This window comes from Siniperca chuatsi, linkage group LG21 (assembly GCF_020085105.1).
Source record: "Siniperca chuatsi isolate FFG_IHB_CAS linkage group LG21, ASM2008510v1, whole genome shotgun sequence".
In the NCBI taxonomy this organism is placed as follows: domain Eukaryota; kingdom Metazoa; phylum Chordata; class Actinopteri; order Centrarchiformes; family Sinipercidae; genus Siniperca; species Siniperca chuatsi.
In genome coordinates, this window is record NC_058062.1 from 22,065,229 (window position 1) to 22,081,650 (window position 16,422).

The window sequence follows — 16,422 nt, forward strand, 5'->3', positions numbered from 1 at the left end:
ACCGACAGCTATAGGCATGATTTTATCTCAATTAATATTTCCTCTCAACCGTGCTCCAACTCGGCCAATATGGAGCCATTAGGCCTGTAATGATTACCCGCAAACATCAAACGGCGGAGAACAATGAGGGTCTGGCTGCTGTCTCTGCCTGTGCGTCTATAATTCTCCATAACAAAAGTACAAAAGCCGAGACGGAGACCAAAGGCTTTATCCCTAAACACCTTTAACACCTCTCTGGGCCGTGGTGTGCGCCTCAGTCCGGCGCGGCGCCGCGGCCCAGAGAGGTGTTGTCTGGAGAGCCTGTGATAGGGACAGAGAAGAAGAGGAGAGCAGCCGGGGAAGACAGACAGTAGTGGAGGGGGAGGAGAGGGAGGAGGGGAGGAGGGGGTGTTTGGACAAAAACAGCCCATCTTCTCCCTGGCTGTCTAAACAGACCTGGATGATGTGTGTGTGTGCGTGACACGGAGAGAAGTTTTTGTCAGACTGCAGCCAGCATCTTCACCGGCCTTTCGGAAGCGAAGCGGAGCAGACTGCAGGGATTTTTGACCTACAGATCAGAGAAAAAGAAACACAAAGGAGGGATTTTTTTTTTTAAATTTACACGTCTTCCACAGAAACAGCCTGATGCGTAAGTAAATGTAAAAGCTGCTTTTGAGCAAACGTTGTTCATCACTGAGATCCAAATATTTACTGTTTTTTTGCTTGTTTTTTTGTCAAGTGAAGCCAAAAAGTTAACAGACGGAAACAGAAATAACCACTGCCTGCACTTCTGTTACAGACAAATTTACAAATAACGTATTATTCCGATAAGTACATAAAATGACCTGTACACAAAATGTCCATATGATTAACACTTGTGTTCTGTCCCATTGGCTTTACTTCCTCATTGTTTCCTCCACTGCTGAATGTGTAAATAATAATAATATTAACTGAAAAATCAACCAAATTTTACTTTTTTTTTCTTTTCTTCTGACCTTATTAAAACCCAGTGTGTAGAAAATTATTGAAGTGGTAACTCTTCCCTTTGCCACAAATTGGATTGCACATTTGATAAAGTTGACAGAATATGGAAATTACCATAAATAATTGTTAATACAGCAAATAATGAAATATTTAATGTTTTATGTTATATGAGCTATGCATGAACAAATATAGGCCTATATTCCTTTTGTTTGCCAAAAAGTCATTCACATTAGACCCAAGAGAGGTTGAACTCCCTGTTAGAGCTCTTAGAACAAACTGTTATACAAGTCATTACAAACTTACTTGGGATTTGGGAGTAGTATTAGGCTACTGTGTAAAATGTGCTGTTAACACCATTCACAGATATAGACCATTATGAAAATCTATTGGATTTAACCATGTTTTACAGCTGGAGTCTTTGAAACCCCAAACAGAAGTAATGTGGCCTTTACTAAAACATCAAATATGTCATCAGTTCAAGATCAAGTTAAAGAAATTATCATAAAATCTGTAAAATCCATGAAGTAACAAGCTAATAAAACAATGTTAAGTATGTTTTTGAGCTGTTAAAGAGGGCCCTGGGTCTATAGGACCCCAAACACAACATTTGGTTTAGAAGTAAAGGCTTAATCTCTAGGCCTGTAGGCATTTTACTTAATCAACTTTGTGACAATATTGCATTTAAAATGTATTTATAATAGGCATACAGCACTGTAACGTCTTGTGGCTTGTGCTACTTAAATATTATATTTTATATTTAGAGTGCCTTTTCCTATTCTGACACACTTGGGCAGCATTAACAAAGGCGCATCCACTAACAGGAAGAACCTTATATTAGGCCTTAGTGTACCACGTGCCCACTGTAATCTTATGCTTCTGTATGCGCCATTTCAGTGGCGGAGAGCAGACAGACGCCGGTAGCGGCCGCCGCCGTTGTGCACGGTCCCAGCGGAGAGGAGCAGACGGAGCCGTGCCCGCGCAGCGCCCTGCTCGACCAAAGCCGGCGGCACCGGACAGCGTTTACGCGCGAGCAGCTGTCCCGACTGGAGGAGGAGTACGGCAAGGAGAGCTACGTCTCCAGACCCCAGCGCTGCGAACTGGCCACGGCGCTGAACTTACCTGAGACAACGATAAAGGTACTATGGTTAACCAACCCTTCACTCAGTGAGATAAAGGGCCAGTAACATTTTATGATAAGAGTACAAATCACATCAATTAATGAATGTCAACTCACAGTTAGCCTACTTATTACAGTATGCCATCAAAGAAATGAAAACCAGTTAAAAGCATATCAGACCCATGGAACTGATCAGCCTCTCTGAAAGCAGAACATGACCTATTATCAAAGAAATAGGAAGCTGTTTTTATCATGCAGCAACATATAGATATTTGCATCTAACCACAAAGTTACCAAACAGAAAACCTTGGGTTCATTTAATATCACAGCATAGGAATAGTGTTTACCAGCAGAGAGATTGGGAGGAACTGGGTGGTCAATAGGGGCCCAATGGCTCATTTTTGCCCCAAGCCCCCCATGCAGGTTAATTGTAATCGTAATAGTGTAACTTCACTGAAAGTTACTAGAAATTATTACAATCAGACAATGTAATAGTTTGGCTTAAAGGGACAGCTCACCCCAAAATCAAAAATACATATTTTTCCTCTAACCTGTAGTGTTATTTAACCTGTAGTGTTATTTATCCATCTAGTGTGAGTTACCTAGTTTTGGCGCTTGGCGACACTGGCAAGAAAAAACTTCCTTTTAACAGGCAGAAACCATGGAGAGAACCAGATTCACTGGTAGGCGGCCATCTGCCACTGCCTGTTAGGTTTTGAGAGAGGGAGAGAGAGAGGGGGAAGCACAATTTAAATAGAGAGAGAACATGTCAAGTTAGTAATATGCAGTAATGAGATAAAAATGCATACAGATGGAGAGGGAGAGGAGGAGAGAGAAGCAGCATAAATAAGGGATAGCTCAGGACTCACCCAAGTCAGCCCTAACTATAAGCTTTATCAAAGAGGAAAGTCTTAAGCCTACTAAGACGGTGTAGTCCCTCATTCGTCCAGGAGTGTTCTATCGTAGAAAAGGTTTCAGTCGTAGTCATCTGGACATCTGGATTCGACTTCCGGATGGGAGCCGAAACGTCTTGATTCTGAAAACAGTGTCCAGATGACTACGACTGAAACCTTTTCTACGTCTTAAGCCTACTCTTAAATGTGGAGATGGTGTCTGCCTCCTGAACCCAAACTGGAACCTGATTCCACAGGAGAGGAGCTTGATAACTGAAGGCTCTGGCTCCAATTCCACTTTTGGAGACTCTAGGAACCGCAAGAAACCCTGCATTCTGGGAATGCAGTGTTCTAGTCGGTTAAAAAGGTATTATGAGCTCTTTAAGATACGATGGTGCCTGACCATTAAGAGCTTTGTAGGTGATGAGAAGGATTTTGAATTCTATTCTGGATTTTACAGAGAGCCAGTGCAGGGAAGCTAATATTGGATAAACATGATCTCTTGTCCTATTTCTTGTCAGTACACGTGTCTCAGTATTCTGGATCAACTGGAGACTCTTAAGGGACTTATTCGGGCAGCCTGATAATAAGGAACTGCAATAGTCCAGCCTAGCCGTAACAAATGCATGCACTAGTTTTTCAGCGTCATTTTGAGACAGGATTTGCCTGATTTTTGCAATGTTACGTAGGTGAAAGAAGGCAGTCCTTGAAGTTTGTTTCATGTGGGAGTTAAAGTATAAATCCTGATTAAAGAAAACTCAGAGGTTCCTTACCGTTCCTTACCCAGGGCAATGCCATCTAGAGCAACTATGTCTTTAGATAATGTGTCTCGGAGGTGTTTGGGGCCAAGTACAATAACTTCAGTTTTGTCAGAGTTTAACATAAGAAAATTGCATCCTGTCATCCAGGTTTTTATGTTCTTAAAGCATGCTTGAAGTTTAGCTTAGCTTTTAGCTGGTTAGTTTCATCTGGCTTGATTGATAAGTATAACTGGGTATCATCCGCATAACAATGAACGTTTATGGAGTGTTTCCTAATAATATTGTCTAAATAAAGCATATATAAGGTGAATAGAATCAGTCCAAGCACAAAACCTTGTGGAACTCTGTGACTAACTTTGGCGTGCACGGGGGACTCACCGTTAATGTGTACAAACTGAGATCGATCTGAAAGATTTGAACCAGCTTAGTGCGGTTCCTTTAATGCCAATTGAATGTTTAAGTATGTAATAGGATGTGATGGTCAATGGTGTCGAATGCAGCACTAAGATCTAACAAGAGAAGTCTGATGTTGTCTGATGCAATTAAAAGGTCATTTGAAATTTTCACCAGTGTGTCTCTGTGCTATGATGCACTCTAAATCCTCAAATAAACTATTCTTATTTAGAAAGTTACACAACTGATTGGCAACTGCTTTCTCAAGATTCTTAGAGAGAATGGGAAGGTCAGATATAGGTCTATAGTTGGCTAAAACCCCTGGATCAAGAGTGGGTTTTTTAAGAAGACGTTTAATTACAGCTACTTTAAAGGACTGTGGTACATAGTCTGTTAATAAAGACAGATTGATCATATCCTGTAAAGAAGTGCTAACTAAGGGTAAAACGTCTCTAAGCAGCCTTGTTGGAATGGGGTCAAAGAGACAGGTTGATGGCTTAGATGACTTAATCGTCAAAGTTAGTTGAAGAAGTCAAAATATATATCAGGTTTTACAGTTGTTTCCAAGGTTCCTGTGTTTGAAGATAAATCAGTACCGGTTGATGGCAGGATGTGATGAATTTTTTCTCTAATAGTTAAAATTGTATTATTAAAGAAGCTTATGAAGTCATTACTACTGAGGGCTATAGGAATACATGGCTCAATAGAGCTGTGATTCTGTCAGCCTGGCTACAGTGCTGAAAAGAAACCTGGGGTTGTTTTTATTGTCCTCTATTAATGATGAGTAGTAGACTGCTCTGGCATTACAGAGGGCTTTCCTATATGTTTTAAGACTATCTTGCCAGAGTAAACGTGATTCTTCCAGGTTGTTGGAACGCCATTTCCTTTCAAGTTTTCGCGATGTTTGCTTTAATTTTGGGGGTTATATCATGGAGCTAACCTTCTTTGTTTTATTATCTTCTTTCTTCTTTTTTTTTCACAGTGAGCCTGCAGCACTATCAACAAGATGGTCAATTTGGGAGGGGCTGAAATTAGCATAATAGTCCTCTGTTATATTGAGACAGTTTTTGAGGACAGCCCTATGTTAACCAGCCTCTGTAACAAAACAGAGTGGTCAACTGTGTCATAGGCCTTAGATAAGTCTAGGAATAGTGCAACACAGTATTCTTTCAACAATTACATTTATCATGTCATTTAAGACCTTCATTGTAGCAGTGAAAGTACTGTGTTTTTTTCTAAAACCAGACTGTAAGTCTGAATATAATGGGACTATATTGCACTTGGCTTGTGGTGCTCAAAGTGCCAAAAAAATACAAAAACTCAACAGCAATGTCTCTTTCCAGAAATCATGATTTGATTTGTTGTGAGCAGTTTCATATACGAACTATTTTCTTTCTACCAATAGATCCTACATGAAACTGCTCACAACAATGTCTGTGGATTATCTTGAGTAACCGGGTCATGTTTCTGGAAAGAGACATTGCTGTTGAGTTTTTCAAATCTATTTTTTTGCTGCTTTGAGGACCACAAGCCAAGTGCCATGTTGTCCCATTATATTCAAAAAATGCAGACATCTCTATGGCCGATATCTCCAAAACTCGGCAACTCACACCAAAACAATATAGATGTATAAATAGCTAAATATACTACAGGCAAGAGGAAAAATATGTATTTTTGATTTTGGGGTGAACTGTCCCTTTAAGTCCCAACCTACCCATCTTCCTAGACAGAGATACATTTCAATATCAACAGCAACAATGTTACTTTATGAGCATCCTTGAAAAAAACTTTGAATGTGATTTTCCAGTTCCTTTTTTCATAAGACAATAATCTCATCACACAGCTCAATAGAGCACGTTGTAGCTTAAAATAGAGTAAATGTTTAGCAATATGACATGACTGATATAGCAAGTTTTGCTAACTAGTATCATAAACATTGTTTATTGTCCAGATAATGAAAGGTTGGTCTGTCCATGTACAACGTGTCCATACATTTTCCACATGTATGCTTTTGTTGTACTGGTTGAATTTCTATTAAAGCTAATCATAGAAAGGGTTTCAGTCGTAGTCATCTGGACACTGTATTCAGAATCATTCTCAATGCAATTGAGAATGACTTCCGGATGGGAGCCGAAACGTCTTGATTCTGAAAACAGTGTCCAGATGACTACGACTGAAACCTTTTCTACGATGGAACACTCCTGGACGAATGAGGGACTACATTAAAGCTAATATTCAGTTTGGAGACAAAGGTGGGAGGAGCCACAAACCAGGCCAGCTGTTTACCCCTGCTTCCAGTCTTTATGCTAAGCTAAGCTAATTGCTCTACTGATCTTCTAGCTGTCAGAACAACAATGCCTTTGCTCAATACCCCCTTCAGTGATTTACATGCTTTATGAACTTCCATTGTCTTACCTCATTTGTTCAGTCTGCTTATAGACACAGCCAAAAAAAAACAAACAAGCAGGTCAAAACAGGCAGTGAAAAATCTGAGAGAGCTACTCACCTAAACAATAACACCCCTTTGGCATTTCCCATGAATGTGAGGTTTTCATCATCTCTCTTCTTACTTGTCATTTCAATCAGCATGGAAGATTGAGCAGTTACAACAGAGAAAAGCAGGAGTTAAATTGAGAAAATTAAGCGAAACATGTTATGTAATCTGGGGGAGAGCAATGCAATTAAAATATTTAGATACATTTAGTACAATTATCAGAACAATTTTTACATCTGCAGTTAGACCCCTTACATTATATTATATTATATTATTACAATGTATTATATTGACTTTTACTCTACTGCCACTGACATGTTTGGACATGTTTGGATGGATTTTCATGCAATTTCAGACACTTGTGGTCCCCTTACTCTTGTTCTCCTAATCTGACTTTGGTGATCCTCTGACTTTTAATCCCACACCACCATGAGGTTGTCATTGTTGTTTTGAGTGAAATATCTCAACAACTATTGAATGGATTGTTGTGAAATTTGCTACAGACATTCATGATCCCTAGAGGATGAATTAGAATAACATTGATGATACCCTGACTTTTCATCTAAAGCCACTGTCAGGTCTAGATTAAAATTTTTCCAATACTTTGGTTTATGACCAAATGCATACAAAGCTAATGACATCCCCATCAGACTCAGCTATAGCCTACTTTGTGTTTAGTGCTAATTAGCAGATGTTGGCATGCAATAACAATTGTGAACATGTTAACATTGCCTGCTGAACATTAGCGTGTTAGCTTGCTGATATTAGCATTTAGCTCAAAGCACTGCTGTACCAATGTACAGCATGACAGAGCTGCTAGCATTTCAACTTAACAAACAATTAGACAATAACTGTAAGCTCCTTTGATTTATGGAACCCGTCCTGTTTTTCAGCATTCACACAGGTCTTCTATGCAGAAAAACTCTTGAGCTCTTTCCAGTCTTTCTACACCCTGAGTTGGGAAATTACCCTGAAAATGTAACCAAACATAACTTGATGATAACCACGAATGGTCCCTTCTCTCACATCTACACAGAAAAACTGTGTTCATTGAAAAAGGGTTTTGATTGAAATCATAAATAAATTAAGTGTTTATTAGGAGTGAAATTAAATAAATCTAAAAAGTATAAACTAGCTAGCTTGACAATGACCCAAATGTATCGAATTACCAACATTATAATTATTATTGGCTTTAATTTACTAATATAAAAATTTTCAATAAATACATTGTCTGAACCCCATTCAGTATATTATGCTACACCTAGCGTCCACACTACTCCGGCATTTTCGAGCTCCTGAAACAAATAAGTTTGGAAACGCTGCTGGCCCTCGTTTTCATCTGGGTGGGCAAAAATGGAGGCTTTTGAAAACGATGACACAGGCACCTGCGTTTGCTTCTTGATTGGGTCTCATCAGTAATGACGTGTCCTTCCCTGATTCGTCATGCCCCTATCACACAACCCTTTTTCAGGAGGAAACAAACACAAAGCATGGCTAATTCAACATGGATAACGAACCGACGTTGCTGACCTTGTTGTCGATGCTAGCAGCTGTTGTGCAGTTAAATTCAGCATTTTATAATGCAACTACTGCCCACAGGCGCAGGAAGCAAGCTATTATTCGAGCGATTTGTGACAATTCCCAAGTTCAGCGGCATCATCAGCCCTACATTGAGCACCGGTTTTGGGTGAAGAACTAGTGCCGGTGGGATAATTTTATTAATGAAGTTGTGGTTTCTGGGGAATGGCGAGAAAACTTTCCCTGCCTTGTTATTTTTGCCTCTTCCTGTTTATACCAGCATGTGCCTGCCCCATGTACATAGAATGGTCAGTGATATGCATTTTCAGGCGTTAGTATGGATGAAGATTACTGCTGAAACGCTTGTCTGGACGGAGACCGTTTTGTAGCCAGTAGTCAGTTTTTATGGAAAACGTCCTCAAAACGTCACATCCGTTTACGCAGAAGGAACGCAGAGTTGAAGTTTTATATTTTACTGAATCAAGACACAGAGCCAAGTAGGAGAACATGGTGGCTGCAAGCCATCCGGCATCAGGATGAGTTCAGTCGCCTGTGTGGAATCCAACATCAAAACATGTTTATGTGTGTAGTCGGCACTTCATTACAGAGGGGTGTACCACGAAGCGAGATTAGTGGCTTAGCCAGCTATGTTGAGCCTGAAGCCAGAGTTTTCAGTGACACGAAGATGGCTCTCTTTTAACCTGGCTAGATCACCATGGTAACTTATGCTGAACACATAACCTTCTCCACAGGAGGTTGTGTTCAGAGTTTCGGCTTAAATCGGCTCTAAAAAGTGCTACCCTAATGATATTATCTATGAGCAATATAGATTCTCAGCTGAGAGAAAACATTATAAATGTAAACTTTTACACTGCTCATAATGCAGCTAATAGAGTACCAGTTATAAAATTGATTAGGTTATTCAATTCAATCACTATAATTCATTTCACTTTGATTTGGCCAAAAACAAAAGTTTCCACATCTCCTACATTATGGGACAGTGTCAGACCTAAGTGCACTTCTTGAGTATAATGTTTAAATCTGCTGTATCAAATTTAACGTTTCAGAGCTCTGAATGTGCAGCTGCCATGTTAGAAATAAACTGGAGGCATTGAGAGTGTACTAAATAGTAAAATAAATATATTAATTTATTCTGCCACCATTTCTCTCGCCTTATTTGCAACAACAGTTTTTATGGGCCTGTTCTTCATAGCTCTCTATTATAATGACAAGAGGAGCAGTCTTGACTGAAGTAGGTGGCAAGAGATCTGTATAATCCAGGCAGCAATTTTGGTTCCCTCAAACCTATTTACCGTTCCAAATTAGTTCCATATAAAGGGAATTTTTAGGAGACAGGGCTGGTCCATTTTGTGCGGAAGAAGAGTTAAATGACGCTCAAACGGCGTATTTTATTGGAACACACACAGATCCTCAAGCCGTAAGTCTGGGTTAACTAATTAAGTTGATAACCACCGTCGTGATACCCGTTATCTCTGATTGGGGCTTTAGGGTTTGCCAGCTCACACAAAGAAACCCTGGCTATGTTGAATTTGCTTCGTAGTACACCCCTCAGTTAACGTTAACGTCAAGTAGGTTGAATATCGGTCAATCCATGTTGAAGTTGCATGTGTTATAGTTTAGAGTACGTTTATCTATAATATATCAATTGGACTGGGACCACATCTGTTTGGAACATTGTGGGGCTTTAGGGTTAGCATGACATGTTATGAGATAACGTAAAGGAAAGGGTCCCAAATGAAAAAGAGTTTCCAGATGTGTCTTGGGGGACCAGGAAATTAAGATAAATATGTTTTGAAGGTAACCAATGGGGTGGTCCCAACTAAGGTTAAAGGTCAATGTCTAAAATGGTATATATACGTTAAGCTTTTTTTTGGTTCTATGAGTATTTTTGTACTACTCCTCAACTGATATTAACTCCCGCCTGATTGAAGACTGTGTGTTCGGTCTCGTCATCTCTCGGCAAAGAATCTTACCCATTACAGTGTTAGATTGTTTCAGGAGTGCTATGGATGTTGGATTAATCTAAGTTAAGTGAACTACATACCATGTTTAACCTAAATTTTGCAAACTGCGTAGCTTTCCTCGCAACATGTTTTACAACAGCTAACATTAGCGCTGCTACTATCTCTAACGTTACTGATATTATGGTAAGTTTAATTAATCATATCTATAGTAAATGTAATAGTGTCTCATACCAGGCAATTCAACCAGATATCTGGTAATATCTGTCTCACATTTAGTTGGATAATTTGTCCAGTCTTTTATGAGATATAGACAATAATCCAGTGCTATTTCAGAGTTTAAAAATTTCCAATTTCTAGCATTTCCAGGCTGGGGGAAAGGACTGTTTTCCCCCTTGCCGACTCCGCCCTGACCACAACCCAACTGTGTTAGTCATCTATAACTATCTGGGTAATGTTATGGAAAGATTGCTATCATGGTTAAAAGAATTGATGTCTATTGGTAGGAAACTCAAAGCTACCCCAGTCTTTGATATACACCTATCCATCCTTCCTGATAGTTTCAACTGCGCTACACCAGGGGTTTTCAAAGTCTGACACTTTGCGTGGTCCGCTCGATGCAGACACAACGACTAAAGGAAAAGAGAGGACTATGGCCGCTACACAAGAGCCTGCCTTTTCCTCACGATTCCTGATTAGCGACAGTAAACAAGCCTAGTTAGCGCCTGCAGCACACATAAAGCCTGCCAGCTAACTTAACTGTAAGCAACAGGAGCCACGAAGAAAGTTAACTCCAAGCTGTTAACTATGTACAGAGGACAATAGGACCGAACCATCTTCCTCTGATCTCTACAAGCTGACACCGCACAGCAAAGAACCACAATTCTTCCCTGCCAACTGCTGACGGAATTGCCAGATAACAAAGCAGCACCAAAGCAACCCATCTCCCTCCATGGACTGGTAACATAACATAACATAGCATAGCAGTGTACACAGCTAAGCACAGGACTACATTAACTTTTGTCAATGTACATGTATTGATTTGGTTTTTGTGAGGTTTATTGTTGTGATGTGTTTTTATCGTTTGGTTATTTGGTAGCCACATGCTAAGTTGATATTAATTATGCTTCACAAAGACGCAGGGTCTTGCATGCAAACTAATTATACTCTTTTCTAACCTGCTTCCATTATCTTACACAGATCACATACATCTTGAATTGGCCTTAACATAGCCACACACGTGGAAAGGAAACTTTAAAACTCCTGCTTCATGTGCTTTTCTTTGTGTGCAACACACATGCACACCGAATATACAGGACAGATCAAAGCAACAGACACACATTCTTCCTGACACACACACACACACACACCCTCTCACATACTTTATTTTTAATAAATGCTGCCAACCTCTATGTTGAACTCCAAATCCTTCAACCTACTAGATAATGATGGTAATTTTGATTGTAGTTATTAATTTAATTATTAATCAGAGTTCCAAATTAATAGTTTTGTGTATTTTATGAGACTGCAAATTAATCAGTTCATTGGCATTTCCCTTCTTTAAGGGAACATTAATATTAATTAAAATTATTATTATCTTTGATAATTCTGATGACCAGAGTTGGTTGATTACACCTACACAATTTTGTACCTCTTTAAACCATTTTATTTCCCAACAACAGGAAGTATAATGTTGCCATGGAGAGAGTCAGTTAGCTGTGGGCTACAACTTGAGCCCCTTGATGTACAGACAACTATCACTGGATTAATTTGATACTGGAGAAAAGTTGTTCTGAATTTATAAGGACCATCTTTTTTCTATGATTTGCAAGTGGACATTAATTTGCAAGGAAAGTGTAAGTCACACTGAATCTAAAAATATTAGTATTGTGTGTGTGTTCAGATTTGACTGAGTTATGACTCAAAAAAGGAGTCCAATTTTGACTCAAAGTGCGACAATCAGGTGCCAAATGTTTTAAAGTACGTAAATTGCCTCCATGCCACTGCTGCTGCAACTGCTGACCATGTTGGTGAGTGGGCCACATCAGCCAAACTATAGCACCCCTCTCAGTTTGAAAACCAACGCTACACACCACTTCTATTCTGTATTTCTGATACTGAACATAAATATTGGTTGTTTTAAGATGACCATTGCTGTCAACTTTTATGGTATACATTTTAGGTCATATTGTCCTGTCCTAATAGTGGCTATGTGAGATCTTGTATGCTTCAGTACCTTCTCTCCAAGGAGGAGGCCTACTGTGATTCCAACTTTAGTCTTATCTTTAATTTTTTTTGTTCCATGTGTTTTTCTCCTCTCTTCCTCTAACTCTCTTACTTTTTATCTTTCCTTGTTTCAACAAATCCTGTCTTCTCTCATCTTATCATTACCTTTCTTTTGTGCTTTTATCCAAATCTTGTCTTCTCAACTTTGTTGCCCATCTTCCTTGTGTCTTCCTTCTTTCCTCTTCTGCTCCTTTTGCTGTTCTTCTTTCCTCCTTCCTTCCCTCTCTCCAGGTGTGGTTCCAGAACAGGAGGATGAAGGACAAACGGCAGAGACACTCCTTGCCGTGGCCTCACTCTCTCATCGACCCCCTGGGGGCGCTCCTGATAGGCCGTGCCTCTCCTTCTTCCACCTTGCCATACCCCTTCATCTCGCCCCACCTCCCCCTCCACCACCACTACCCCCTAGCTCTCTCCTCATCAGCATCCTCCCCTCACAGTGGCTACAGCGCACCCATGAGGACCCTGGATGCACTCCGCCTCTCCCAGTACCACAACAGACCAGGAAGTCTGCCTCCAACCACAGCAGCCCTCTACCCTTCCACCAGCATCGTGCACCATCCCGCCTCATGCCCCTGCCCCCTCTGCCTTCACTGGGGACCAGAGCAACTGCTCAAAGCCAGAGGGGAGGCACTGGGACTGAGCCAGCGTCGTAGTCCCAAGGCCAACATCCAGCCTGCCAGTCTGGAGCAGGGGGAAGAGATGGCGTAAAGAGAGAAACAGAGTTTCACTAGCTATTGTGTAACTCTAAATAACAGACAAGACTCACAAGCTCCTCCAAACATGAACTGGAAACAAGCAATTCAAAGGTCTTACCTAAAACAACGGCAAACATATGACACTGCTGATTAACTGGAGGCAAATGCTTATTAGGGGATAAAGTAGTAGTAGATAGTATTGGAAGGCTGTGCAATTATTTCAACAAAGTCAGTAGGTAGGGTACCTACCTTTTCAGTAGCATGACCAACATTTTGTCTGTGCAAACCTGCCAAATTCAATTTCATTTGGAGCATACTGCCAGCCTAAAGATGCATTCATAATCAACACCAAGCAAATATTTGTCTTGCTTTATTTTCATGACTTTGTCTTATCTTTAATTTTTTTTTGTTCCATGTGTTTTTCTCCTCTCTTCCTCTAAACTCTTACTTTTTATCTTTCCTTGTTTCAACAAATCCTGTCTTCTCTCACCTTATCATTCTATGATCATTCGCCTATCATTATCAGCTCTTCAGAATGATTAGCTGTTAGAGCATTCCTGCACTTTAATGTAAACCAAATACCTTCTAAATCAACAGATTTGTCACTTTTCACTATAGGCATTGTTTTCTGAGATACTTTGGCCCTCATACCTAAGCAGTGATGTTTTTAAGAGCCCCCACTGGAATTGAGTGCAAAGACCCAAACAATGCATAGTATGCAAGTGTGCACATATTAGTTTGTGGCAGTGTGTTTGATGTGATTCAGCTTCAGATTAGGTGAAGAGGAGAGAAGATGAAGAGAAAAGAAACACAAAGGGACATTTTGAAGCCAGCGTCTATAAAAGAAAAATTGCAAAGTATAGACTTTATTAAATATATTATGGTTTTGGAACTGATATTCATTGTTTTCTCCGCTGTTATACTAATGACTACTGCTTTTATTTATTTGTACAACTGTAAAGTTTTAAGTTGCATTCACTGACACATTTGGCTGTTTTATGGTAAAGAGAGTAGAGAGGACACGTAAAATTCCTAGGAAACTAGAGGCCGAGTGGTTGTGTACATCAGTTGTGCTTCTAGCAGAGTTTCAGTCATTGTATGATCTTGTTAGAATGTGTCTATTGACAGGACTGAGTGCACAAAATGTTTTTTAATAACATATGGAATAAATTCTCATCCAAAACTGTAAGTGCAACTATAGTTTACTACTAGCCTCTACACCTACTTAAAGGAATGGTTTAATATTTTGGGAGATATGCTTATTCACTTTTTCCTAAGAGTGAGCTGAAAAGATGGATATCAATCTCATGTCTACGTGTTAAGTACAGAGCTGGGGTCAGTGGTTATCTTAGCTTAGCATAAAGACTTAAAGCAGGGTCTAGCCTGGTTCTGTCCAAAGGCAAAAATACTCCTACACCTCTAAAGCTATTTTTTGTTTAATCCATACACTATCAGAAATATAAAAATTTAAATTTAACTTTACAGTCTCTGGTTCTTAACTAGAGATAATGAAATTCAAGATGTTCTGTACCACAGGGAAATATCCATAATGTCATGGAATCTGTGTCATTGCTTACTGTAAACTAATACTGATATGTGACTGAAATTTTTGAAAGAACAATTACTTTAAGGTTTAAAATAATGTGTCGGTGTAATGTTTGATTTTTTCAAATTGCTGACCTTTCCTCTGATATCAAACCAGCTGTTAAGTGATCCCCTGTTAAAGTACACAGCCATACAATTCTACAGAACAGAGGCAGGCTTTGTCTTGCTGCTAACACAACATCCAGAGCCACATATACAAACTTGTATGTTTGGTCAGGTTGCACTACGGAGACAATGCTTCAACTGAAGGAACCAAACAAGATTAAATGATCACTGAAAGTGAACAGACACCATTTGCACTCACACTACCAGAAGAAGGAAGACGATTTTTAATTGTGTCAGAGCATGTGAGGGAATGAATTGTACATCACGTTTTGATAAAACATTAAACAAATTAATAAACATTTAGAGCACAGTTCAAATCTATCTTCATTATCTGATCCATGACACCACAATTCAGATCAAGACAATGGTCCTTTATGCTTAGTTATATTCCCTAGTTGACAAAATTATCACATTTACTAAAGTATAAAGTATCCATGATATTTTATGATGGACTGGTTTTTGTGCTAAACTTTCTGAAAAAAACTGGGTGAAAGCTTTTCATTTAGTTTTAATTGTATTATTGTTATTCTTTATTTAATAGAGCAATTGTTCAATCCATGACTGTAATTGTAATTGTAATCCATGACACTAATTGTATAAAGTATAATAGTATAAATCGTAAAAAGTACAAGAGGCAACAATTCATAACTACAATGAAAAACCTATTCAAAAAGAAGAGTTTTTAAACCACCATTATCCTTTAATGCTTCATGATGCCAATAGTAATTTTCACGTGTGCAGACCAACAGTTTGTGATCACATGCAAAACTATAATGTTTAACCAAAAATAAAATACATTATTTATGCACATTGGAAGAACAGTTTTGGTGATGTCATCCTGCATCATCAGCGCGACATGGACCCACGTAGGGGGTGATTGACAGCAGGTCATGCAGCACTTTACTGAACCTGATTTGTTTGTTTATCTTCTGTGGTGTCACAAAGAAATAAGTGATTATTCATTTCAGTTCTAAATCATAACAGAAGTTATCTCCCTGCACTTTTCCTATACAGCAGCTCTAGACCGTACTCTTTATAATATTATTTACAGAGACCCAACAAATCCCACCATGAACAAGCACTTGGCGACAGTGGCAAGGAAAAACTTCCTTTTAACAGGCAGAAACCATGGACAGAACCAGACTCAATAGTGGACTCATGTTGGGTTTTGAGAGAGAGAGAGAAAGAGAGAGAGAGAAAGGGGGGTGGGGGAGAGGGAAGCGCAATGCAAATTCCACTTAGAATTTAAAATAGTAATGATGTAATGGTAGTGGTAATATTAATATTAAATATATAGTATATAGTATAAGTAATACTAATAGGAATGATAGTCATAGGAATAATAGTGACAATAATAGTAACAAAGCCAATAACAACAACTGTAGTAGCAGTTGTCGAGCAGGAACACAGGGGCAGCAAGTGGCCCACAACCAAAGATCCAGTCTCTGCAGCTCCAGAGGTAGAAATACCTGCTGAAAGTGACAGAAGGAGAGAGGATAGAGACAAGAAAGCACAAAACTACGGGAGAGAAAAGATGTCGAGTTAGTAACATGCAGTAATGGGATAAAAATGCACACAGATGAAGAGGGAGAGGAGGAGAGAGGTGCATC

The 16,422-nt window shown here is 39.4% G+C and overlaps 1 protein-coding gene across 1 annotated transcript; it reads left to right on the forward strand.

Annotated features, from left to right (window-relative positions):
* The first annotated feature begins 338 nt into the window (after positions 1 to 338).
* eve1 (even-skipped-like1) lies at positions 339 to 14,291 on the forward strand. The gene is made up of 3 exons (XM_044182210.1): positions 339 to 628; positions 1,858 to 2,099; positions 12,639 to 14,291. Exons 1-3 carry the CDS (start codon positions 625 to 627, stop codon positions 13,113 to 13,115), a joined length of 723 nt encoding a protein of 240 aa, XP_044038145.1. The 5' UTR covers positions 339 to 624; the 3' UTR covers positions 13,116 to 14,291.
* Positions 14,292 to 16,422: the final 2,131 nt, after the last annotated feature.

Coding starts and splice junctions, on each gene's coding strand:
- eve1 (XM_044182210.1), top strand. Junction 2,100..12,638: donor TACCTGAGACAACGATAAAG/GTACTATGGTTA, acceptor CCCTCTCTCCAG/GTGTGGTTCCAGAACAGGAG.